Source organism: Micropterus salmoides, unplaced genomic scaffold (assembly GCF_014851395.1).
Source record: "Micropterus salmoides isolate LMB-PRFRI ecotype aquatic unplaced genomic scaffold, ASM1485139v1 Ms_hic_scaffold_21, whole genome shotgun sequence".
NCBI classification, from domain to species: Eukaryota; Metazoa; Chordata; class Actinopteri; order Centrarchiformes; family Centrarchidae; genus Micropterus; species Micropterus salmoides.
The window spans coordinates 21,742,638-21,769,024 of NW_024041262.1; the positions used below are offsets into that span (position 1 = coordinate 21,742,638).

Genomic DNA, 26,387 nt, shown 5'->3' on the forward strand with positions numbered 1-26,387 from the left:
CGCAAAACCTTGAGGCGGATGGGCAGCAGAAGACCCCACCGGGTACCACTTATCTCCACTACAAATAGGAAAAAGAGGCTACAATTTGCAAGAGCTCACCAAAATTGGACAGTTGAAGACTGGAAAAATGTTGCCTGGTCTGATGAGTCTCGATTTCTGTTGAGACATTCAGATGGTAGAGTCAGAATTTGGCGTAAACAGAATGAGAACATGGATCCATCATGCCTTGTTACCACTGTGCAGGCTGCTGGTGGTGGTGTAATGGTGTGGGGGATGTTTTCTTGGCACACTTTAGGCCCCTTAGTGCCAATTGGGCATCGTTTAAATGCCACGGCCTACCTGAGCATTGTTTCTGACCATGTCCATCCCTTTACGGCCACCATGTACCCATCCTCTGATGGCTACTTCCAGCAGGATAATGCACCATGTCACAAAGCTCGAATCATTTCAAATTGGTTTCTTGAACATGACAATGAGTTAACTGTACTTAAATGGCCCCCACAGTCACCAGATCTCAACCCAATAGAGCATCTTTGGGATGTGGTGGAACGGGAGCTTCGTGCCCTGGATGTGCATCCCACAAATCTCCATCAACTGCAAGATGCTATCCTATCAATATGGGCCAACATTTCTAAAGAATGCTTTCAGCACCTTGTTGAATCAATGCCACGTAGAATTAAGGCAGTTCTGAAGGCGAAAGGGGGTCAAACACAGCATTAGTATGGTGTTCCTAATAATCCTTTAGGTGAGTGTGTATATATATAAAGTTAAAAAAGCAAATACCGTAACCACAACTGTACACTAACAAACAATGTAATGTCTATTTAGAATATAAAGTAAAGTCCCCTTTCATACTACTTCTGTGGTTTATTTTTCAAATATGCATATAATAAGGGCTCTGTGGGCGTGACCGGCCGGCCGTCTGGCACCACTAACCTTGCAGGCGCTTGTGGAGCTTCTCAACCCCCGAAAACGTTTGAATATTGGCAGTTTTTTGAAAGTTGATGACGAATTGAAAATGAGCTCAAATTCTACGCAGTTGATTTCTCACCTCAAAACCTCTCAAAAGTGTATTTACTGATGAAATAGCATACAAAATTTGTAAAACCAAAAAAAGTTCTGCATCTTGCATGAGTGCTTCCTGCTTCACAGTCAAGCAGTCATGGCAGACAGCCCCTAGCATTCCATGTAGTGCATTGCAGGTAGAAATGAACAACCGGAAATGTTCTTAATAAGAATATTGCTGTCTCTCCCTTAAACTCTGTAACGACGTGTCGACAATGAAATTTCAGGTCAATGAATTTTTATAATCGACGTCGTTGATTAGATCAACTAATCGTTGCAGCCCTAGTTATAAGTAGGACATGTGCTCCAAGTTTCAGTCAGACAGTGAGCGGTGAGGGTGCTACGCAGGATGACCGGCGGGCGGGTAGTCAGTCAGCAGCATCTGACATTATTCTACCAACCTGCATCTCTGCTCTGGCTTTTCTCCTCTATGCATCTCTTTGTCCACTCCTCTGTTTGTTCATGATCTTTTATTCTCTCCTCATGTCCGTTCTTAATGTTAGTCCCAAAGTCAGGTAAGGCCGAAGGCATGAAGAGTCCTCCCCACACCTCCCCCACCAGCTCCCCAACCCACCCACTTTCACCCTTTCCCTCCCCTCACACGTCCAGACTCCAGTCATCAGTATCATGACTTTGTGGTCCAATGTAATATATATTTACTTTGTTTGTTTGATGACTAACGTAATGATTTTGTTTACCAGTTTTTGTATCAGTTTTGTAACACCGTTGTATGTTTTGGCACTGTGTTGTGGTTCACTTGTGTGATATTAATGTCCGATTTCTTACTTTCAGTTGAAAACAGTTCTGCTGTGTTCCTTGCTTGTAGAGAACAGCCTGTTGAGTTTGCTTTTGTGTTATTAATGCCTGGGTCTTTGTGGGTTAGCCACAAAGGTGAAGCTTTGCATCATTTTGGTTTCTGTGTGGAGTATTCCTTCATCGAGCTTCCAGGGACCTGAATTGATGTATCTGTAGGCAATAGCTATTGCCTTCATCAGTTTAGTGTCTTATAGATAAGAACAAATCATTGACAGTGCAGAGTATTCTCACTGTATGATGCCAAGCACTGTTATTCTTGAGAAAGATAAGTTCATTTCATGCAAAAATGTACATGTTTAAACATAGACATATGATACATACAATGGGATCGAATTTTACATTTGCCAACAACAGACTATCATTTCAAAGTACAATCAATTTTGTGCCGCTAACACATATAAGTACATCACTAACCTAAATTTGTAATCTAATATCTCACAAAGAGTTTTAGATTATGAGTATTACTTTTGAATATCATATGTATTGTATCTTTTCCATACATAGAAGCCAAGAGTGGCTATTTTTTTAATTATTTATTTTAGGATCATTTATAAGATTAAGATTTAAAATTCCTAAATTAAAAAGACAGTTATTTATCTTTTTGTCTTTAATAACTAACATGAATTTTCCATGCCACGTTAAAGTCAAATCACATTACAGAAAACAAAGTGATTTCATTATTGAACAGAGCAACATTACTAAATTCGAAGCACTGTCATTAGTTCATGAGGAGGTTTTAATTTATATCTATCTATCTATCTCTCTCTCTCTCTCTCTCTCTCTCAGAATTAGAGTTGTGTTTTCTTCCGTGTTGTGGTGAAGAGCAGTTCCTCTGAGCACAGGCTAATTGATTCGCTGCGGGTAACTTTTGTAGAGCAAATAGCAATGTTGTAATTGCGGTTTACATGTTGCAGGCAAACATTCATCATATGTCATTGCTCAGGAATGCTCTTTATTTTCCTCATAAAATTCTCTCTGAAAGCCTCGTCACAAACAACATCACAGCACACACTGACAAATACTGTATATCGGGACAGAAACACTTTCAAACAGTCTACAGTTTAATGTAATTGTATTGTCAAAAGATGGGTATGAGACAGAGTTACAGCAGCTAATAACCAGCTTCCTGTCCTAGCGCTGTGTCCATTATCCATCATACAGTAATCTGCTTAACTTTCATAAGCTACTCGGCTTCACTCAGGCTTGTAGGGCATTCAAATTGTGTGCTGGTATGGTGTGAATAGCCCAGCCGCTAAGACTGAAATGGGTAAAAAAAAAAAAGCCCACATTTTGTCTCAAAAACGTGGTTTTGATCTGTACATTCACCATCAAAAAGGTATTTTTGGTAAATCAGCCTGTGGTGACAACCGCATATGCATCTGGATTAGTTATTTGGTGCCTCAGACAAAATAGTAGCCTTTGAACACCAATCGTTTCTCTCTAGCTCTGGGTTTTGTCTTGGAAACACTTGAATTCCCTCTTCAATAGTGTCCTTTCTTGCCTGGTGGTTGTTGCTGTCACTGGTGGCATACAGTCAGGTTCCTGGAAGCTGCATGCATTTAATGTGTTTGTTTTTTCTGTTCACTTTCATACACCCTCAAACCCACCCCCCTCCCAACTCCTCCTCCTCACCTCCTCTCCATCCACCATTGTGAATGTTGTCTTGGTAATCCGTGACTTCTACGGCAACCACACCAAGCCTGCGTTCCTTCAGTTCTGATAGGTCCAACACACTGAACCGGAGCTCGTTCACACGGGACAGCATGATGATAGAGGAGATGCTGGCACCCAATAAGGAGATGGTAGGTACACTGACTGGACGTTTAGGTGTGTAAAGGTGCACGTGCTCAGTCTCTTTTTGTCTCTCTGTGTCTCTTGCTGCCGTCTCTATTTCTTCCTCAGTAATCCGCAGGTCATTAACTTCAGCGCTCTCTCCAAATGTGCCAAGCTGTCTTGGTGCTGTGCCAAAAGCCAGGCTATTCACCAATCCTCTTACACCTGAGTTGGTGTTGACATAAAGACAACCAGTCCCATTACATTTTACTGAAAGTGGCAATGAGATTAGTGGTTACTGCTGCTATCTACAGTAAGAGGGATTACTGTGATGCCCACTTACTTTAAAAATGCAGCAAAATGGCACTTAACGGAAAAGTGGGAATTCAGGTGAAACTTATTACACAATGTATCCCACGGGCCAAAAGATAACTCTTTTCGACCAGGTCTGCCATCACTAGACTTTTGTCTCCGTCAGAAAGGTTTTATTAAATGAAATAAAGATAATTTTAGTTAGATTAGAACATTGAACGGCTTTAGAAGCTCAAGACAAGATATACTTTGCTCTTCTATGCGTGATTATATGCTTTGTGAATGTAACAGCTGCTAAATAACAGCTCGTCTCCTCTCACGCTGCTCCAGATGCTCCGTAAGGAAAGGTCTTTCATTGTAGAGCAACACAATAAGGTAGATATTTAAGTCATTATGTAGTCCTTCTGTCAGTGCATGTGAAAATATGTCATTCAGACTTAATCATTTGTGAGTGATGTAATACAATATTTTTGCAATATTTTTCTGTTCAGATATGCCATAATCAGAGCATGTATATATTCATCATTCTCTATTCATGGTTATAAAGTGGACTGAGTCCTTTATCCATGTGTTGGCAATGAATAATCAGAGGTTATGGTACCACACTACCACTACATCTAAACTTCATTCCTTTCAATAAGTAGTGGGATTGATTTAGAGTGGGATTTAATTTCACAACATTGCATGTACAGTGTCAGTTTTGTAATTGTTTTTGTGAACTTACTTTACTTTGCAAGCTGCGTCTTTAAAATTAGTAACCTTTAAAGTAAGGAAGTTTTTTTTTAAACAGTTAAACAGGTTTGAACAGATGGGATGAAACACTGAATTGCATCTATTCACTGTGTATCTTTGTTACCATCCTTAAAGCAGTAATTTTTCACTTAAAAGTTATTCTGTTTATATTGACCTTCTTTATTTTTTCCTGATATACTGAATGTATAGCGGATGTTTTTAAATGCTGGCATCCTACTGAAACTTTCACAGAATTGCTTTTTCTCAGTGGCAGCTGCCAGTGTCTGCCATGAGTAGAAATGATTTTATGACTCAGCCATAAATCCTGAAAAAGGTGCCAGTTGTCATGCCCTCCTTCCCCAGAGGAGGTGTAACTTGAAACAGTTAATGGGGTTGAAATATAAATATAAAGTGACTGGGTTGTCATCTTGTTATATCATAGCTCACTGATGACCCTTAAAGAGAAACGCAACCCCTTAGTTAAAAGACACACAATCACCTTTAACAAGAGCAGATTTATGTGTCAGTATTTGTGGGTCCTCATTTTGGATGACAACATTCACGAAATTATAACTTTTTAATGTCAGATTTCAGAAATTTTTCTTGTTGGAGAAATGATTCTCTAGGACACTGATGTCATGAGTTTACACTTCTCAACACATTTCTTAATTGTTTCTCATTTTTTGGTTATTTAAACGCATGGCTTCATGAAGATTCTGTGTATTGTGATCAAATTTCCTGACTGTAGATTTTTTATTTAACACCAGTTCACATTGCATTATCATTTCTCTACTTTCTTCTTGTGCACATGTAAGACTGCTCTCATGCACTCACTCGGCAATGACCTTGTTGTCTCCTCCACAGCATTTGTCTGTGGCTAAGGACTTTGACAACGACTCTCTGAGGAGGTACAGCTGGACTGCAGACGCACTGGATAATGTCAACCTAGTGTCCTCACCAATACACTCCGGGTAAGTTCGTTTGAAAGGATGAATGGGTAGAAGACAGGAGGAAAGGGAGGGAAGAAGACAAGGATCAGGGAAAATGTCAACCCAGACCATTCTGGGAGGGGATAGAGGGAGAGATAGTGAACGTGCCTTTGTGAACACAGTGTTTTTGGCTTTTTAAGGAAAGAAGGAATTAGAGGTGTGAGGGAAGAAGGATACAAGACATGTGCTTGTCTTTGTTTCCACCAATTTGTTGCGTATTCTCTGTCTTCTCTTCCGATTCTCTCTGATTTTCTTTCCTCTCGAGTTAAAAGAGATTGGCTTTGCAACAGCAGATCTACCTGTGACTCATCTGACTGCGGAGATTAAGGAGCTGCAATTTAAAAGAAAAGTTTGACATTGTGGGAAATACGCTAATAAGTTAGCAGTTTCATGTCTGTCCAGTAAATAAATTGATGGAAAACATTAAAATACAGCCAGAAGCAGGGTTAGCATAGCTTAGCACCAAGACTTGAAAGATATGAGAGTGGCATCAATCTCCTCATGTATCTCTCCTGACAGAAAGCAAATAAGTATATTTCCCAAAATATCAAACTATTCCTCTAAAGGACTCATTGTTAATCGTTTTCTTGAAGTTCCAGTGACAAAGCTCTGTTGTTGACCTGTTACTCCTGCATTGCTTTGTCGTCCATCTTGCAGTTTTTCCTCTCCGCTCCCGCAGTACGACAGCAGGTGATTGACTGTGATTGGTTGCCTTTTTTATCACCACCACTATCTTGTTTGCGTTATTCCCGTTTCTGGTGACATCACACCCTCCCCCTCTCTCTGTTTACTCATAACACCTTTGTTTGCTCTCCTCACATATGAACTGTGTTACAGACCTTACGTGAAGTGGTTTGGATATTTGGCCTTGTGTTTTTTCCTTTTGTTTGTGAGTCTCTAACTGATCTGGATGAGTTTGTGTGTCAAAACCTGGCAGAATGTGACTTTGAAAAGATCGGACATGGCACATTAGGTACAGCTGGATCTGAATGTTTTTACAATTTCCACTAGCATCTACTCTTTGACAGTCACAGTTAAAATAGATTCAGGTCAAGCAGTCATTAATCAGTAGCCGGTTAAATATGGTCATGTTGAAGATTAATATATTAACTATTAATTTGTAGTAGTCTATTTTATAGTCTCTTTATATTTGCTTGAGACTCAGTCACACTTTCAAATGATTAATTTATGCAAAATTACATTCATATTCACATCATCTGTTAAGCTGCTACATAGACATCTTATTCATCAAATTGCATGGTGTGGATTTGTGTGTGTGTCTGTGAGAGAGCTATGTGGTTTCCTTAAGTCAAAATGAGTTATACACATAACTATAATACCTTCTAATATGGATTAAACACAGGTTACACTGGAAGCTCCTGTGTTGGCATCTTGGCTAATTCATCATCACAAAATAATAGAACATTTTATGTAATTTATTGCTCAACACGTTGTGTGTGGCAACAGTATTGGAGAATATTAATTTAAGAACATAGCAAAATTGTGACATCTACTCGTTCAAATAACGTAACCAACACTTTTTAATGCGCAGCCATAGCCAACACAGAAGACTCAATTTCTGTTCTTCTTTCTTTCTTAATCTTTCTTCTCTTTCCCTCACACTTACTTTGTGTGTTTTGAAGATCACAGCATGAGAAGAGACATCACCTCAACAAAACTCTTCTCTCTCCATCAGTACTGTTGTTATACTGATATATATTATACTATTCCATTCATTTTCTATATCCTTTCCTCTCCCTCTCTGGTTCTCCCCACGTGCTACTCTTTCTTTCACTTTGCTCACACTTTTTACTTCCCTGTCTTTGCACTCTGCTTCACTGTCTCTCTCTGTCTGCTATCACTCTTTGTCTCTTCCTCCTCTCCTCTATCTTCCGTTTCGCTCTCTATCAGGTTCCTGGTCAGCTTCATGGTGGACGCCAGAGGCGGCTCCATGAGAGGAAGTCGTCACAACGGCATGCGCATCATCATCCCGCCCAGAAAGTGTACAGCGCCCACCAGAATCACCTGTCGGCTGGTCAAGAGACACAAACTGGCATCTCCTCCTCCGATGGTGGAAGGAGAAGGCCTGGCAAGCCGACTCGTTGAGGTCGGACCAGCAGGTGCTCAGTTCCTTGGGTGAGACTTAATTTTCTTTGCTTTCTTTGTTTGCTTAATTGCTTATTTTTCTTCACCCTTTTTCGGTGACTTGACATCTCCTTCCTTCTGCGTCTTGCCATTGCCATTTCCAGCCACCTGCGTTTATATTTGAAAGTGTGAATGTGTGTATGTGCATGTTGAGGTGTAATACCTGCTGTTCATTTGCAGTTGAAGTGTAACTGTTGCTCACCCTCAAGAATAAAGTCCAGCTTTGTTTGCCTTTGGCAAAATAAAGGCAACATCACTAATGGGTATAAACGGTTAGATTGTGAAAAAAAGAAAGTGTTCATGTTTCAAGAAACGTGTCAGAACTCGCAGAAATGTTATATTTAACTGAATGACAAGGTTTTGATTGCCTTTTTAATTTATTCAACAACAAAACAAATTGCAAGATATTACAGTTACACTATAGTTTATAATAGGGCTTAAATCTGCAATTAGTTTTAATTGTAGATTTTTTCCCCCCAGATTAACTGATTAATCACATAGTCCAGTAATTACTAATCAGGGATACATACATGTATCCCAGGGGTTAGTTTTGCAGTTGCCAAGGGGGGTACATGGAAAACCAAAAGAAAAGGTGTACCATAGTAGAAAAATCCACAGATTGCAATTTTGCAGACCCCGAAAGTTGTGTCTTAAAATTGCTTGTTTTTTATATTCAACATAAAATTAGGGAGAAAAAACAGAAAACACCAAATGTCTGTATTTCTGCTAGATAAATTACTTATAGACTTAACACCAGAACGAAAAGCGGTGTTTTGCTGCCTGGGTTGAATGTTTCAAGCCTGTTATCAACAAGTCATCTGACCAAAACACTGCATGTACATACCAACCAGCAACTCTGGGAATGTCAGTGAGTAGTTACCATTACTGAGGAGTACTGGAAAGAAGAAAAATGAGTCTATTACTGATAGTTTTATTATTGATAAAACTAGAACTCAGTGGTGTGTGCTTTTACTGACTTTGCGAGTGTGTGTTTTGTGAATGTATGTGGGTGCGTGTGTGTGTTTCATTATCTTGCGGACACAGTAAACTACATCTTCCCAGAAAGCTGCCAGCCCTTAATGAAGGCGAGAGCCTGGTTAGTCCAGTGCTACAGCTGGGACCCAGAGGAACTAGATTTGTTGGGTAGGAACCAAACATAGCATCCCCTCCCTGCTCCTCTCCCTTCTGTGCCTCCCACCTCCCTCAAGGACATGAGTGAGGCTGATTCATGCTGATGGATTTTAATATTTTACCCATCTCTGTTGACTTTGATTTGTTAGGATACAGCATTACTATGTTATGGTTGCCACGTAGTTTTGGGAAGAAATCAATGACATAGTGATGATTCAGACAATCTTTCTGAATCTTTTGAAGGGAGAACAACAAGTTAGTTAGTTAGCTGGAAGATGGGTCCACCACAGCAAATTGGATTTATTTTAGCCTCAATAACAACCCGGGGAGAGGATCTAGTTTTTACATTTGAGATTGCACAATTCTTCCTAAAACTACACATTATAGCTTTGAATCCATTATGGTTACTTTTTAGCCACTTTCATTTAGAGACCATTGTATATTTTTTAAGAAGCTTTCAGTGGGCTTTTGATGTCCCTGAAAGTAAAGATTTTGATTGGCTGTTTGAACTGGACTGCGCTTGTTGGGCATGAGCCTTTTCCTCCTCAAGCCAAGCATCATCCTGCTTCCCATGACCGCTGTTACTTTATGTCACCTTCAAGATTAGTTTTGTGTCATCCCACAGTATTTTTGTGTAATTAATTTCCAGAGCCATTGGTAGAAAGACCTTGGCTGAGTTGTACTGCACATTTTTCATTAAGCCGGAGTAGTGTTGACCTCGAGGATTTCTTTCCAGAGTGAAAAAAGGTGTTTATACCATGAAATACATTTCAGTCCTGTGAAACTCTCAGCTCTACTTAGATGGGTTGTTTCATTATGCTTAATGATAACCAGTAAATACACTGTGCTTCAGTGCATATCAGACAACAATATTGATAAGGACTGTTTGTCACAAACGAATTCTCCTCTCTAAGTACTTAGTAGTTCAGGCTTGTCTTCATAAGATAGTGAATTATAGTGATAGTGATTTTAAATGTTTAAAGCACCTATAAAAATTTCTAACTTTTTCTCCACTATACTACTCTATAATCATGACTCCATTCAATCCAGTTAGACGACCAAAAACAGAAATTACTTTTGATTGAGCTTTTGATTTAAATATCACAGTCCATGATTTCTTGACATTGTAATCAGAAGAATTGCATCAGAAACACGAAATTGTTAAAGTTGAATTTCAGCCAGTAAACTTAACGTACCGAGCTAGCAAGAGATATGAGGTAGTGGCTCTGCCCTGTGTAAGAATATTGTCAGTCCTTTGACAGCAAGATTCTCTAAATGCCATTGAAACATGAAGGTTTAATGGGAATTTATGGATTTTTTTTTTTCTCAGAAAAGTGAAGTTTACTATTGAAGCAGCTGATTACAGCGCATAACAGAAAAGATCAATGTTTTTGGAATGTGCTATAAAAATACAATAAAGGAGATTATAAAAGATGTCTAGTCGTCTGTTAAAACAGGACTACATTTACTTACAAATTAAGTGTTACTTTTATTTTTATGCCATTTATTGAAAATATGTAATTGGTTCTACTGGTTCTCCAGGACAGATTTTTTAGAAAAAGCACTTAAAAATTTAAGTTTCTTACAAACATTATGGTGTTACACACACAGGTGTTCATGTAGGACCCTTTTTTTAGAGGATTTTCCAAAGGGATGATCAATGAATATAGTTCCTCTGATACCTCCAGAGTGGGTATTCTAGTCTCTTCTATTCTACTCTGAGCGACTCTGAAAAAAAAGGTCCTCAGCTGCTTGAGTGTTTTCATCCTTCTCCCTTGTGTTGCTATCATGCCTTGTTTGAATAAGGGCTGTGCAGCTTTCACCGCCCACTCCTTATTCCATTTCATGTGTCCTGTCAAGTCATGCCAAGCCATGACATGCACTCTGAATGTCTCATCGAACTGCAGCACGACCACCGCTATCATTATGAAGCAACACTGTCATCAGCAGAAGTTCACTCATACCTGTACAGTACGCTTTTTTCAGACCAGTGTCCTTAATGTTCCTTATTCATATTTCACTTTATTTGTACAATTAACCATCTGAATTAGTGTCAATCCCCTGCATATACCTAAAGAGAGACTTTTATGATATGCCCTCCACCATTTGTATTTCAGATTTATTTTTTCTTTGAGCTATTAGTTTATCCCCACAAATTACTATCATAATCAGAAAGAACTCAACCGTTTATTCCCTTACCCAGTCTAAGACAAAGACTGTCTAAGACAAATGGTAGAACTGTTTTCATTGAGTTTTCTTATTACTTATCATTAACTTGTCTTAAATGAAGAAAATATGATTAATTATACTATATTTGCATGAAATGTACCTTACTAGGCCTGTGATAGTGGAGATCCCTCATTTTGGCTCGATGCGGGGCCAGGAGAGAGAGCTGATCCTACTGCGCAGCGAGAACGGAGAGTCCTGGAAAGAGCATCTGTACGACTATAAGACTGACGACCTCAATCAGCTCCTCAGTGGGATGGATGAAGGTAAAGCACAAGTTTTTACTCGACCCAGGCAAGTTTAAACACTAAAAAACTTTCATATCCTGAGATTTAAGATATACATGCCAAGTTTTTAAAGTCCCTTTGTGTTGGAGTACATGCAATTACATTGCAGTTCAGTCCTGACTGATGCACCACCTGCATCACAACAGTGACTAAACAGATATGTAACTTTTGTAGCATCTACAACGTTTAGATGCATGTATTAATCTAAGCAAATGAACAGTTGGTGTCTGATGTTATTGTTACCCAAGTAAACCATTAATGTTGACAAATAAGTCATAATTAATAACAATAATTATTTCATAGACCACATACAACAAAAGTATTATGTTTGTTTTTTAAAGAATGCAGTTTACGCAATTATAAGACAAGTTAAGTTGGAAAAATTATAGCAAGTAAAATAAAGATAATTAAGATACATGAGACAGATTTTTTTGATCTGATTCAGGTCTGATGCTAGTAGTATTACAAACTGAGGTGTTTCTGTAGGTTTGGAAAATCAATGATTTATAATTTACATGTGATTTTCCTTCACTGTAGAACTGGACAGTCCGGAGGAGCTGGAGAGGAAGAGAATCTGCCGCATCATCACCAAGGACTTCCCACAGTACTTTGCTGTGGTGTCTCGAATCAGGCAGGAGACCAATCAGATGGGACCGGAGGGCGGGACTTGTGCAGCCGGAGCGTCCCATTGGTTCAAGCTTCCTTCCCTGAGGGGGCATTAACCAAGAAGATAAAAGTTGGACTGCAGGTGAGCTGATGAGAGTCATTTACCTGTCACACTCAGAAAGAATAGTGACCACAGTGGCAGAAGCTAACAGCGATGCTATAAACAACAGACACAAATGTACATGTATGACACAATAGGGCTGCAGCTAACGATTATTTTCATTGTCAATTACTTGTTTGATTGTTGTTGTTGTATAAAATGTCACAAAATGGTGAAAAATGTTGATCAGTGTTTCCCAACACCCAAGATGACGTCCTAAAATGTCTTGTTTTGCATTAGGGCTGAATGATATATGCAACAAAAGAAAAAATCATAATGCACAATCATTTATGTTTTATTACATAAATATATAAAGATATTGCACTTGGCTAAATTGTAATTTTGATAATATTTCAATTAATTGTTAGCCCTAGTCCATAACCAAAAGCTAATCAGTCAGAGAGGAGTGAAGAAACTACTTTCACAACTAATCAATTATCAGTTAATGGTTGCAGATCTAGTACGCAAACCTAAACTCAAATTAAACTTTCATTCACCAATTGCCTCTTCTGTCCCAGGCCCAGCCAGTACCTGACGAGACAGTGAAGAAAATCCTTGGAAACCGAGCAACTTTCAGCCCCATTGTTACTGTGGAGCCCAGAAGAAGGAAGTTCCACAAGCCAATCACTATGACAATCCCAGTCCCGCCCCTCTCAGGGGAGGGGCTTACCAACGGCTACAAGGGAGACTGTACTCCATGTCTTCGCCTTCTTTGTAGCATCACAGGTGTGTGTGTGTGTGTGTGTGTGGTAGTACTTAGTTTCTTATTCAAAATATTTCTCCATGGTCCCCGTACATTAAATGTAGAAAAATGTATGACATTAAAAGAAAATTTTCAGGATGTTTGATGTTTCCTATATGACCGTCTACCAGGTGGAACATCTCCTGCACAGTGGGAAGACATCACCGGCACAACTCCTCTCACCTTCGTCAATGACTGTGTCTCCTTCACCACCAATGTTTCTGCCAGGTGAAAAAAACTGCATACACTTAATTTTGGGAAGAAACAAGTGTTTGTGACTGAGTCTGTTGTTTTTATCTCTTTGTCTGCAATGTTCACTATTTATTTTGTCATTTGTGCAGGTTCTGGTTAGCAGACTGCCACCAGATCCCAGAGACGGTGGGCTTGGCCACACAGCTGTACAGGGAGCTGATCTGTGTGCCCTACATGGCCAAGTTTGTGGTTTTTGCCAAGATGAATGACCCAGTGGAGTCTAGACTGAGGTGCTTCTGTATGACAGACGACAAGGTGGACAAGACCCTGGAGCAGCAGGAGAACTTTGAGGAGGTGGCCAGGAGCAAAGACATAGAGGTACATAATTATTGGTTGGCTATTATAATTATTATTACAGCAGCACTTTATTTTTTATTCATTTTAAATATGAATAAACATTATTCAGAACCTGTTTTATTATTATTTTAGTGATTTTTGAAACACCTTTCATGCATTATTCCACAAAAGCTATTTTAATAAAGCTATATTATGTGGTTACATGTAAAGAGTAAGTTATTGTCCATTGATTGTAATAATTAAATTATTATGTCAACATTGATGCCAGTTTCACATACTTACTGTTGAGGGTTACAAGCAGGGTTCCAACTGCAAGTTGTGTCCTTATTCCAGCTGAGGGCTACTTCCAGACCTTCAATCAATCAATCAATCAAACTTTATTTCTAAAGCACCTTTAAAACAACCAGGTTGACCAAAGTGCTGTTCATTGACATGAAACAGTAAATAGACAAAATACAATAAACACCAGACAAATACAACATACAGCTCTCATGCCGGATTAAAAGCCAAGGAATAAATATGTGTTTTATGTCGCGATTTAAAAACTGGAAGGCTTGGGACCAGTCTGAAATGAAGAGGCAATTCATTCCACAGTCTCGAGGCTGCGACTGAGAAAGCTCGATCACATTTGCTCTTGAGCCGAGTTTTAGGGACAACAAGAAGAGACTGGTTCGCAGACCTTAATGACCTTGAAGGAGCATGTGGCTTCAACAGATCAGTGATACAGGCTGGAGCTAGTCCATGGAGGGCTTTAAAAACAAACAATAGCATCTTAAAATCAATCCTAAAATTAACAGGAAGCCAGTGAAGAGAGGCAAGAACAGGGGTGATTTGATCTCGCTTACGAATTCCAGTAAGGAGACGAGCGGCAGCATTTTGAACCAGTTGTTGTCGAGAGAGGGAGGCCTGGCTAACGCCTACATACAGAGCATTACAATAATCAAGGCGTGTTGTGATAAATGCATGTATGACCCTTTCTCTTACAGACCTTACCAATACTTTTGATAAAGGATAATTCTGTAACAAGCGTGATGCATGTTGTTCTTACCTATGTGACGTGCTCTCTCAGGTTCTGGAGGGCAGGCCCATCTATGTGGACTGCTACGGAAACTTGGCTCCTCTGACTAAAGCTGGTCAGCAGTTAATTCTTAACTTCTACGCCTTCAAGGAGAACCGTTTGCCCTTCTGTGTCAAGGTACTACATAGACTATCATTACCATTTCCTACACCTTCTTCTCAGGCTGGAATCTATAAATCAACATTGCCAAGAAAGTCATTGAAAGTTGCTAAAATTACATCAAGGTTGTCATAACCGAGTACAAAAGAGTACACGGCATGTTGCTGGAGAAAAGCAGCAGTCAGTACAATTTTGTTGCTGTTACAATACTGTGCTAAGCCATGATTGTTTGAGCTCTATTCCCCTTTGCTGCCCTACTTCACACACTAGATTTCAATACAATGAACCCAGTCCAATGGTATTATCTGTTTCCCCTTAGTAACGCTAAATAACCTGATGTCATTGATAGATTCATTAAGTTCATGTTCTCCAAAATCAATCCTCTTGCATCATTTGGTTATTGTGAAAACTATCCTTGAACCACTTAATTGCAACCTGCTACAGTAACAGCGCACAGTGTGTATAACGTTACGAACAAATTCAACAAATGCTCAGTTAGCAAAACATTTCTGTAGATAATGAAAATGTGAAAGCAAAATAAAAGAAATATAGTCTTAAGGGATATTTTGTATTGAATTAGGGGCAAGCCCTCATATGCCTTGTGGGGTGATCTTGTGGCCACACTACATGCTGCAAATTTAATCTTTCAGGAGTTAATTCTTTGATCACTGAGCCAGCAAATGTCCAAGCACTTTGTTATTAATATAACCTTCAATAATGTCAATACCTAGTGATTACCTACTGTGCTGTTCCATCCAATATCCAGTATCTGAAAATATTATGAAAATGTTTCAGAAATTACCGTGAACAAATACCAATGTAGAAAAAGTAATCCTCAAGTGTGCAGTGCTGGCATACATCACACTGAAGTACATCGGCAGTGACTACCATCTTATAAAGGAACAAGGCACATAAAGAAGCAATGTTCTCTGTCTAGGTGAGAGATCCCAGCCAGGACCCCTGCGGTCGTCTTACGTTCCTTAAAGAGTGTAAGACCATAAAAGGTCTCCCACAAACTGCCGTGTGCAACCTGAACATCACACTTCCGGCAGTGAAAAAGGTAAGATAGAGTGAACTCACCATTCTCTGTTGTCACCTCCATAACCATACTCATGGTTAGGGTAGTTTCGGCCCCACTAACACCGTTAGATGAAAGACAGAGAAAGACTTTGGCCCGACTGCCGCCACCGTGTCTTTTATCTGTTTAAAGCTTTTATCTGTTATATATATATTTCGGTTACCTTTGCAGTGGATTCTCGCCATTGGCTGTCTAATTTTGTTCCTACCTACCTTTTGATTTGAATGACATGCTTTTGGCTGAGGGCTTTTGTGCAAAAGGCTATTTTTGATTATTAGGCTGGCTTTTTGTGGCTTGAGTTCATTTGCTTGTTTGAGTGTTGCCGTTTTATACTTTTTTTTTTTTTTTTTTTTTTTTTTTTTTTTTCGCTTCTCTTCTGAGTTTGAGCTTCTGTCAATCACTCCTTTTTCACACCCTGATGTTTCTTTTCCTGCTTTCCATTATGTTACTCCCCCTGTTTCTTCAATGCATCTTGGGAACCAGGAAATGGAGTCAGATGCCGAGGATGAGGTAAACCACACCCTCCCCACCATGTGCTATCCTCTGCGCTAGATTTTTAGTGGCCCTGCTCTCTTCTTCATAGCCTTATTCTTTCCGCTTCTTCAAGGGCGATACGAGCTTTCCTTGTTTAAAGCAACCTTTAGCTGCTCAGTTTTGCATGATATATTGTAGACATGAAAAACGGTTTGTTTTATGTCCAATCCTTATCCCTTCCGCTCTACAGTATGTTATACAAGTGGCTTTGGAGTTAAGATGTACTTACATTGTCTTTTAATCAAGATTAAACCTTTAGTAACATTACCTTAAAACTGATTATTTGCACTTTTAGGCATTTATAATTTAGAGTTTGTAGCATTATTATGACCAAATTAGTTAATTTGACTAGCTTGGCATAGCACTTGTTGTAAGTAATGCTACCACTACTAACAAAAATAGAAGATTGAAGTGCAGTGATACTCTTAAAGGAGAATTTGCTGCTGTATTACACAACTGTTAAATATGGGCTTTGTTTTTATGTTAATAACAATTAATGCAGACTATTGAGTTTGCTTTAATTTGACATTATATGGTCCAAATGTTGCTCATTTGGCAGCACTATACAATGTAGGGTGACTAGAACTGATGTGTTGTTTGCTATTGTTGCAGACTGAAAAGCCAGAGCGACGTCATACCTTTGCATCTCTAGCCTTACGTAAGCGCTACAGCTATCTGGCCGAGCCTGCACTGAGTGAGTTTGACATTTTCACTAACAAACCCTTTGATGAATATAATAATGCCAATTTTCGTGGATAAGTTAGTTTATTAACAATTTTAATTAACCTGCAAAATGCGTGATCAATATGTAGATGTGACTTACTTAATGTAATAAATGAATATTTCTCATCCTACATAACATGCACTGTCCACATGCTTGTTTACAACATGGTACATATTTTTGCATGGGTCAGTGAGTGGTTTTTAAGTTTTTGTGCTGTGCTTGCCCACGTTGTGAGTTGTACTTCTTCTGGTTTGTTTGGTTGATTTCCACTGCTGAGTTTTAGAAGTCCAGCAACATCAAAAATTTTCTTTGACTTACCAACACAATGTTATAGGCATTTGGGAAGGAGGTCAAAGTAAAATTGTATTTGTCCTTTGTCCCCTCTGAATTTAAAGCTCTTTTTGGCTTTGTGATGAAGTAGAAGCTTTTTGTGGAACAAACATGCATGTGAGGAGGTCTTGAGTTTGGCTTTCTTTCAGGTGTTTCTGTCAATTTTTCACTCTCTGCTTGTCACCAGTTCTTATCAAGCTTGCATGACAAAATAGGCCAAAACCTAAGTCTTGGAAAAAACATTTTGTCTCATTTTCTTTGTTATATAATAAAAGGAGAATGGAAACTTCTGCAGCCCTTGGCTTAATTGTATCATAGTGTCAAAATTTTCTTTGGGTAATCTGTCATTATGTAATTTTTGGAACAAACAGATAAAAGGCACTTTCAAAAGCGGATTGAAATTAGAGATAGAATCCATATGTGATTTTAGAACATCTGAAGTCCAAAGAGAGAAGTTGTTTTTGTGTTAATCCTGGTGCATTTGTCTTGCCATCTTTCTATTGTCAGTTGTTAGTCTGCGCCATTGTCTTTGGAATTTTACTTTGCTGCTCTATGTGCTTTATTTATTTGTTCAGTATGATGTTGTTGCTGTTTTTCCTGAATCACAACTGTTTCTTTTCATAACTCCATCTTCAATCAATACTTAAATATCGTATCTCAGCACTTCATAAAACTGCTGTTTTTCCCTCCTTGATACCAGGACTGCGTCACTGACCAACTGTTCCTCCTCTGATCTCTTCTTCTTTCACATTTTTTCTTTCTTTTCCTTCCCTAATATCCCCATACCTTTTACTATTCCGCATTCTTTGGATTATTTTTTCATTCCTTCTTTACCATTATTTCTTCAAATTCATCTGAAGAAACAGCCGTTGAGCGAAGCACAACAGCAAGAACACTGCCTGCTGGTTACCCTCACAAACCTGTCTTTCCAACCAGACCTTACCCACCATGGTCGACTGCTCCTATTACCGTCCCTGGCCAAACAAGGCCCGTCGGAGTGGGGGGTGCCCTCGCCTCTACCGATTCACCGGCAGGCTCACCAGCTGCTTCTCCATTGAAAACTACCTGGCCCCTCTCCTCCCCATCACATGCATGCACTGCAACTACCAAAGCCACCCTGGGAGCTCCACCACCAGTACCTACTGTGTCATCCCCAGTTAAATCCGTTAGCGACATAGTGTCCTCATCCCCCATCAGGTCTTACAGGACTATGCCTTCACCCATTAAAACCGTTGTCCAGCTGGGTCAATACCCTATCCAGGGGTCTGCCAACTTTGTGCCCTCTGGAAGCCCATGTAAACCTGCTACAGATCCAGCATCTATCAAAAGCCTCGCTTCAGCATACACATCAAGGACTTCGCCACTTCACTCAATACCCAATGGCTCTGTACCAGAGTGGTCATCAGCTTCTATTACTACACCTTACAACATGTACAGTTCTAATCTGCCTTTTAAAACTGCCATTGGGTCCACGGTTGCGACAGAGGCCGGTGCACCTAACCTTTCTCCTGTTAAAAGCATCTCCAACCTGTCCTCTTTGAAAACTCCTGTAGATTCAACACTCTCATCCAGAGGAGGGAGGTCAACCCTCTCGTCTCTCTCCTCAACTGGGCAGACAACCATTGCGTCCTCAGAACTGTCCATGATGAACGGATCGGTCTCGCCTGTTAAATATCCATCCTCCTCCTCCACACCATCCTCACCTTCTTCTCGCCATCTTTCAGAGAGAAGTAACAGCCTTCAGGAGAGGATCCATGCCACGACCCAGGCAGCAACCTCCAGTGTCAGTGCTGCCATAAATGAAGCTATAGACTCATGTTCTGTGTCAGGCTATGGCACTCTTAAATCACTGTCCTCCATGCGTAGGTCTGCAGCAGCAAGCTCTGCTTACGGTTCTCTGAGATCTGTACCTGCCTCCTCCAGCCCTGCTGTTTCATCTAATTCGGTGACTGTACCTGTATATTCATTAATCAATGTCATCCCAGAGGCCCCTGTCAAACCAGGGCCAGGGTCTCTCAAAATGGCACTGCCTGATTCTCCTCGTGCCTCATCCCTGTCTTCTTCCTCTTTGTCTTCTTGTGTTACTGCATCAAAAATAAAGTCCCAACTAAAATCTCCTCCATTTATCACACCGCCCATTATCCACCCAACTGCAACTTCCAACCAGGAGATACTAAAAGATGTAGCAGACATGAAAGAGGACCTGATCAGAATGACAGCTATCTTACAGACAGACACACAGACAGCTGCTAAAACTGTCCAAACATCACATACGGGCACTCCTAAAGAGACAAAGTTAGAGGAAGAGGAGCCATTTACTCTAGTGGAGAAAGTGAAAGAAGATTTAGTGAAAGTCAGTGAGATATTGCAGAAAGATGTCATGAGTGAAGGTAAGGCCAGTGCTGTTAAAGAGAGGGCCTCAGAGGATGATTGGGAGGAATTTTCCAAAGATGAGATTGAGGAGGCACAAAGAAGTGTCCTTTCAGATTCTTGCCCTTATTATGATGAAAACACACTCCTGCTCAAGCACCAGTCCATGTCAAGCAAAGACTTAGAGTTAGCTAAAGTAGTCGATTTTTTAACAAATGACATTGGTGCTAGCTCCCTTTCCAAAATGGCAGAGCTGAAATATAGGTACGAGGAGGAGGCAAAAAGGGAAGGAGAAGAGAAACAGAAACGTGTTCTCAAACCATCTATGTCGATACAAGAGCACAAACTCAAAATGCCTCCACCAGTCTCAGGTATGCTCAGGTCTCCCTCAGAGAAGGACCTAAGCAAACTTGCTGAATCATATCAGGGGGCGGACACCATTTTGGAATCACCCGAGGACCTGTCTCATGAGCAGGATAAGAGTCCCCTGTCAGACAGCGGGTTTGAGACCAGGAGTGAAAAGACGCCTTCTGCTCCTCAGAGTGCAGAGAGTACAGGACCAAAGCCTTTATTCACAGATTCACCCATCCCTCCCTGTGTGACTGATACCCGGACCGAAGAGGTCCACTTTAGGAGCTATGATGATTCTTGTGAGCCTGTATTCATGGAGGAGGCTACAGTTGCTCCTCCTTCTATGGAGCCAGATGCAGCTTCAACAAGCTCTACCAAAACCTTACAGATGAAAATGCCAGAAGAGGACTCCATGATGAATAAAAGTATGTGTCTTAAAGAGGAAACTCATATTACTACTACTACTAGAATGGTCTATCGTAAGCCCCAATTGACTGATGGCACAGAGATGATCGAGGAAGCTATGTCAGTTAGCGATATCATGAAAGCTTTCCAGTCAGGTAGGGATCCATCTAAAGAACTGGCAGGCCTTTTTGAACATAAAGCTAGCCAGGATTCTGTCAAAGGTGATGAGCTGACTCCTAGATTTCTTGACAGAGACATCAAATCCAAACCCAAAGTTGAAAGGATAATCGAGGTTCATATTGAAAAGGGCCACAGCACAGCAGAGCCGACTGAGGTTATTATCAGGGAAACAAAGAAACACCCTGAGCTTTATGTCTACAAAGGAGACCATGGAATTAAGGAACTTACTGATTATGATGAGGCCCAGCAGGAAGAAGAGGAGCTTACTGCCGAAGAATCCCTGCCCTCCTTCTTAGAAACATCTCGCGTTAACACCCCAGTGTCTCAGGAGGAGGACAGTCGTCCAAGTTCTGCCCAGCTGATAGCAGATGATTCGTATAAAGCCCTGAAACTATTGAGCCAGCACTCAATAGAATACTGTGATGATGAGCTATCAGAAATTAGAGGTGAGTCATATAGGTTTGCTGAGAAAATGCTCCTCTCAGAGAAACTTGACGCGTCATCATCTCACTCTGACACGGAGGATTCAGCAATGGTGACTGACAAAAACCGCCACATAGTTTCTGAGGAGAGTGGTAGCCGTGGCACTGAGAGCATGAGTCAGCAGCATGGAAGCCCCAAAAGAGAGTTTGTTTCTAAGTCATCAAAAGATGGGTCCCCAAAATCTGGTAAATTCTTGCACAGGGATGAACCATCTCAGTTTGATAAGGTGACAGTGCTCCATTACTCCACAGAACAGGGCAGTCCCAAACATGCTGTTTGGATGCGATTTACAGAGGATAAACATGACAGGAGCAGGGATAAGCTCCTTTATGAGGATAGGGTGGACCAAACTGTAAAGGAAGCTGAAGAAAAACTGAGTGAGGTTTCACAGTTCTTCCGTGACAAAACAGAAAAGCTCAATGATGAGCTGCAGTCCCCTGAGAAAAAGCCTGTGAGACGTGACCCAAAGGAACCCAGGTCCTGGCCTAGCTCAGCCTGCAGTAGCCCTGAGAAAACACAGCCAAAACCTAAAGCAGGAGAAGAGGCCTTAGGTAAAAGCAAACTCAGGGAGCCTTCTGTTGGTAAAATATTTGGAAGCACCACTGCAACTGAAAAGAAAAGCTCTAGCTTACCAAGCAGTCCCCAGAAAACCACGCTCCCTCATATCAGTGAGGATAAAATTAAACAACAAACTAAAACCAGTGAGTCTGAACCCTCTTCACCCGCTCATGTAAAATCAACATCCAAAGTCAGTGCTGTGAGGATGAAGTTTGAATCTGAGGCTCAGAAGCAGAGTCAGACTAGTCCAACCAAAATTCCTCCTCCAGTGCAGCCAAAACCTTCAATAAAGAAATTACAGGAGAGCAAACTTCCTGTTTATCAGTTTTTTGCAGGAGCGAAAGCATCAAAAGTATCTGAAACATCAGAAGGAAGCTTGAAAAAAGATGTTGAGAAGGACATATGTGCTGCCACTGACAACAGTAAACCTGCTTTGATATCAGCAACATCTAAAGCCCCAAAACATACAGCAGACAAGTTGCCAAACAAAAATATCTCCGATGCATCGCAGCAAAGACAAATTAGTGAAACTGAGTCTCACAAAGCAACTTCTAAAGGAAACGTTATCCATTCCAGTGTTACTCAAGAAATTAAAGAAAGCAATAAAGATCAGAAAGTTCAGACACAGGTTGTTCATGACACTACTAGATTACTAGAAAAAGATAGTGATGCTAAAAAGTACAACAAGTCACAAAAAGCGAGTCTGCTTCCAAAGAATTAATAGCTGAAGTGTCAAGAAAAGACACAGAAGAACCACTAAACAAAAACCTCAGAAAAAAGACAGAATCCCAAATTCCTGTAAGATTGGCTTCTAATTTAGATAATGAGCTCACAAAGAAACAGACAATAACTAAACCCTCACAGATACCTACATTATTTAAGAGCAAAATACAGACGAGTCCCGAGACAACCCCAGCAAAAACCGATGAAAATCTGACTTTTGAAATTCTAGATAATGCACCCAAAGATTCCAACTCCAATAACCTTCCCAGTCCTATGGAAACACTGGAGAAAGTCATAACCACTCCAGCTGCTATAACAACCAAAGAGAATTTCAAGGGCATTAAAACATTACCCGTTTATGTCAGTGTCCAGGTGGGAAGGCAGGGAGAGAGAGAGGCCAAAGGTGCCCTGTACACAGTCAAACAGAAATCAAACTCAGCCCTCAGCCCCATAAGCCCTGATGATGACACACTAGAGCAGGTATCTTTCATAGATAGCTCAGGGAAAAGCCCCATTACACCAGAGACCCCCAGCTCTGAGGAGGTCAGCTATGACCTTACAACCAGGACACCTGATGGCTTTATGGGATTCATGTCAGGGAAACCCAGTCCCATTATGGAGGTGTCTGAAGAATCAGAGGGAGATGACCAAGGCAAAGTTGTTTTCTCTTTTAAAGAGGCCCTACCAGAAAGTAAAAGTAGTTTTCACGCCACTCAAGCAGACCTTGCTAATGCTAATAAGGAAGAAACAAAACTGAATGATAACCAGCAGGAATTAAGTAATAATTTCAACCAGCAAGAAACAACAGGCAATAGCAGGCATGATGAAATGACAGGGCAAGAGCAGCAAGAAGTCTCAAAAGACAAAGGTATTGCATATATTGAGTTCCCTCCCCCTCCTCCTCTGGACTCGGTTTCAGAAATTTCAGACCCAGAAAGGAAAGGTTCCTGTGCCTCTTCAGAGACTGAGACAGAAATGATGGAGGTGAACTTACAGGAAGAACATGACAAGCATCTGCTGACCGAGCCAATTATACGTATCCAACCCCCTACCCCGGTGCTCCCTGGGGGAGATGACAGTCAATCAAATGATGAAGAGGAGGATGAATCAATCTTCCAACCAATACCTTGTAAGAAATTAACATTTCTTGAGGAGGAGGAGGAGGAGAAGAAGAAGATGGAAAAAGCATCTAAATCCAAAAAACATGACAAAAATGGAAACAATAAAGAACCTCAAGGTGGGACCAATGGATCTAATGGTTCTAAAGGTTCTAATGGCAAAGGAGATGACTGTGAATATGAACAAAATGGAAATGACCAGTCAATAACAGACTGTTCAATAGCCACAACGGCTGAATTTTCTCATGACACAGATGCGACAGAGATAGACTCACTAGATGGATATGAACTTCAGGATGAGGATGATGGCCTGTGCGAGCAGGCAGATTTACGGCTGTTTGGTCTTCCAGACAGCCGGAGAGACGTCTGGGCAACAGACACTTTTAGGTCCACTGACCGATCTTTTCCCCCAACCAAACTGGAAGTTATTGAAGAGGAGAAAACCCCAGAGGAATATCAAAAGGACACTTTCAATAAAGATACCCCCTCAAATGGCGAAAAAACAGATGGGGTTAAAAGTCAAGAACAAAAACACTCCGATAAAGAGGGATTTTCAGACACTTACTTTAGTTATAAATTGGAAGAGGAATTTAACTCTCCTTTTAAGACTGTTGCCACTAAAGGGCTGGACTTTGACCCCTGGCCCAGTAAAGGTGGAGAAGAAGAAGTCGTTGATATGGGAGAGACACGGGGAAGCAATGGTGAGCCTAAGCCTTTTGGACTGGCAGTGGATGACCAGTCTCAGGCCACAACACCAGACACTACCCCAGCCCGAACACCAACGGATGATAGCACACCGACGAGCGAGCCAAACCCATTCCCCTTCCATGAAGGGAAGATGTTTGAGATGACACGCAGTGGTGCGATTGACATGAGCAAGAGGGACATGGTGGAGGAGAGGCTCCAGTTTTTTCAGATTGGTGAGCATTACTACTCAGCGGGCAGGTACAGGGTCAGGGACCCACAGGTAGATGCCACCTCACAATACAGGGATCAGTTTAATACTCAGGATCCCAAAGACACCTTAATAGTCCCTCAAGTCTCCATTCAGACTACTACTGTCCAGCTAGAAATATCAAATGCAACTGGCAGTTACAGCACATGCAGAAACTCAGCTTACAACACCGAGCCTAAATTCTCCACTTTTAGAGCAGGATTCAAGTTGTCATCTGGTAAAACCTCAGATGCTTCAAATGGCAGTTCTGAATGTAGAATACCAGGCATCTTTGATTGTTCAAATGACGTAACCTCAGGAACAACTGTAGATAGTTCTTTTTCTGTAACCTCAAACCATACAGATCATTTTTATTTTAATACATCAGGCACGTGTGATAACTATATGAATATAAGACCATCAGGCATTACAGATTATCATTCAAATCATAGAATTCATTCAGGTACATCCAAACAGAGTGACCCTTTGGATTGGACCTCAGAAAATCAGAAGTGTTATTACCAAAGCACAAATTCTTCATGCGCACCTTCACAACAGATTAGCAATCCCCAAGCATGGAGCAGCAATACCAGCAATATCCCTGACTCCCATTATGTTCATTATGATGTCAATCAGACTGGCAGTATTGTGTTCAACTTGTTGTCCTCTTCGGGACCCTCTCCATTGCAGGAGGTCAGCAGAATAGAAGCATCCTTCAGTCAGCTAGAGGAGAACAGCAGGGAATGCAGGGCTTTTACTAATGTAGCAATAACAAACACAGGAGCCAAAGAGGTCAAAGGCAAGATATGCAAGTCCAGGTTACCAGTGAGGGTACCTAGCCAAAAACTATGCAGTCAACATCAACCAATAGTGAAAGACAAGGTACAAGAAATATTTTTAATCAGGAAGCATGCAATGCATTATGTCAGGGAAAGATTAGACCCTTTTGAGAATGTATTTCCTAAATCTAGAATCCCAATGATGAAAGCAATGAAATACTCCTCTTGTTCCAGAGAGCAGAAGCAGGTTGGAACCAAATCTGTGGTTAGTGACAGAAGCATTAAAACCACCAGGGGTCATAAACGACTAACTAAAGGCAAATCCAGTATTGAACACAGATTAGTGAAAACCCCAGGTAGGTGTGGCACAAATACAACGGGGAGAAAAAACAGCCCAGTGGTCTCACAAAACTTTAAAACAAGGTCTGCCAATAGCCAGGCAGCAAACCTTTTGGACCAAACCATTCCCAAGGAGGTTGAAACAAAGTTAGAGGGGAAAACACTGCCCACTGAGGATGAAGAGAGCTGCAGCCTCAGCACTACCAGGAACACTTCCTTGTCAGAGCCATCTAGAGCTTCTAGAAGTTCCCGCCCTTCACGCACCTCTACCTCCACCTCCACCTCCACCTCCACCAGCACCACCACCACATCAACACCATCTGCTAGAGATGTGAGAGCTGAGGTTGAGCAGGCCAGCAGTGAGAGGATGAGGAGGAGCAGGAGGAAGAGTAGGCGGACACTTGGAGGGAAGGAGCAGGAGGAGAAGGAGGAAGGGAGTCAGGTTGATCAACCAATCACGGCTCCTGTCACAGAGAACGAGACTAGTTTGTAAACTCTTTCTAAACACTTGTTCTACTTTATCTTTCCTCTATGAGATGCATGTAGCTGTTGTGGATGCTTTGTGATGTGACGTTTTAAGTGTCACTTCTTCTTCCTGTCATTCGTGTTATCTGTGTCCTGTGCTGTGTGATTTAGACAAAGAGGTAAAGGCTAATCGATGACAGAATCAGCAATACTCAAAATTTATCCCTGGATCAAGCAAGAAATTTTATTTTGCCTAAATAGTGAACCGTTTGACGTTTAAAGAATAATTTCTCTCAAGGAAAGGCG

General features: G+C 40.8%; 1 protein-coding gene across 1 annotated transcript in view; it reads left to right on the top strand.

The window, feature by feature from the left end:
• LOC119915508 (ankyrin-3-like) overlaps positions 1 to 26,387 on the top strand; it is a 116,158-nt gene that overhangs the window by 72,970 nt on the left and 16,801 nt on the right. The window contains 14 exon segments of the mRNA XM_038735056.1: positions 3,581 to 3,683; positions 5,563 to 5,669; positions 6,345 to 6,377; positions 7,599 to 7,823; positions 11,301 to 11,455; positions 12,014 to 12,139; positions 12,142 to 12,224; positions 12,761 to 12,968; positions 13,116 to 13,212; positions 13,326 to 13,554; positions 14,603 to 14,728; positions 15,648 to 15,770; positions 16,272 to 16,298; positions 16,935 to 17,016. Coding sequence (XP_038590984.1) covers positions 3,581 to 3,683; positions 5,563 to 5,669; positions 6,345 to 6,377; positions 7,599 to 7,823; positions 11,301 to 11,455; positions 12,014 to 12,139; positions 12,142 to 12,224; positions 12,761 to 12,968; positions 13,116 to 13,212; positions 13,326 to 13,554; positions 14,603 to 14,728; positions 15,648 to 15,770; positions 16,272 to 16,298; positions 16,935 to 17,016 — 1,724 coding nt within the window.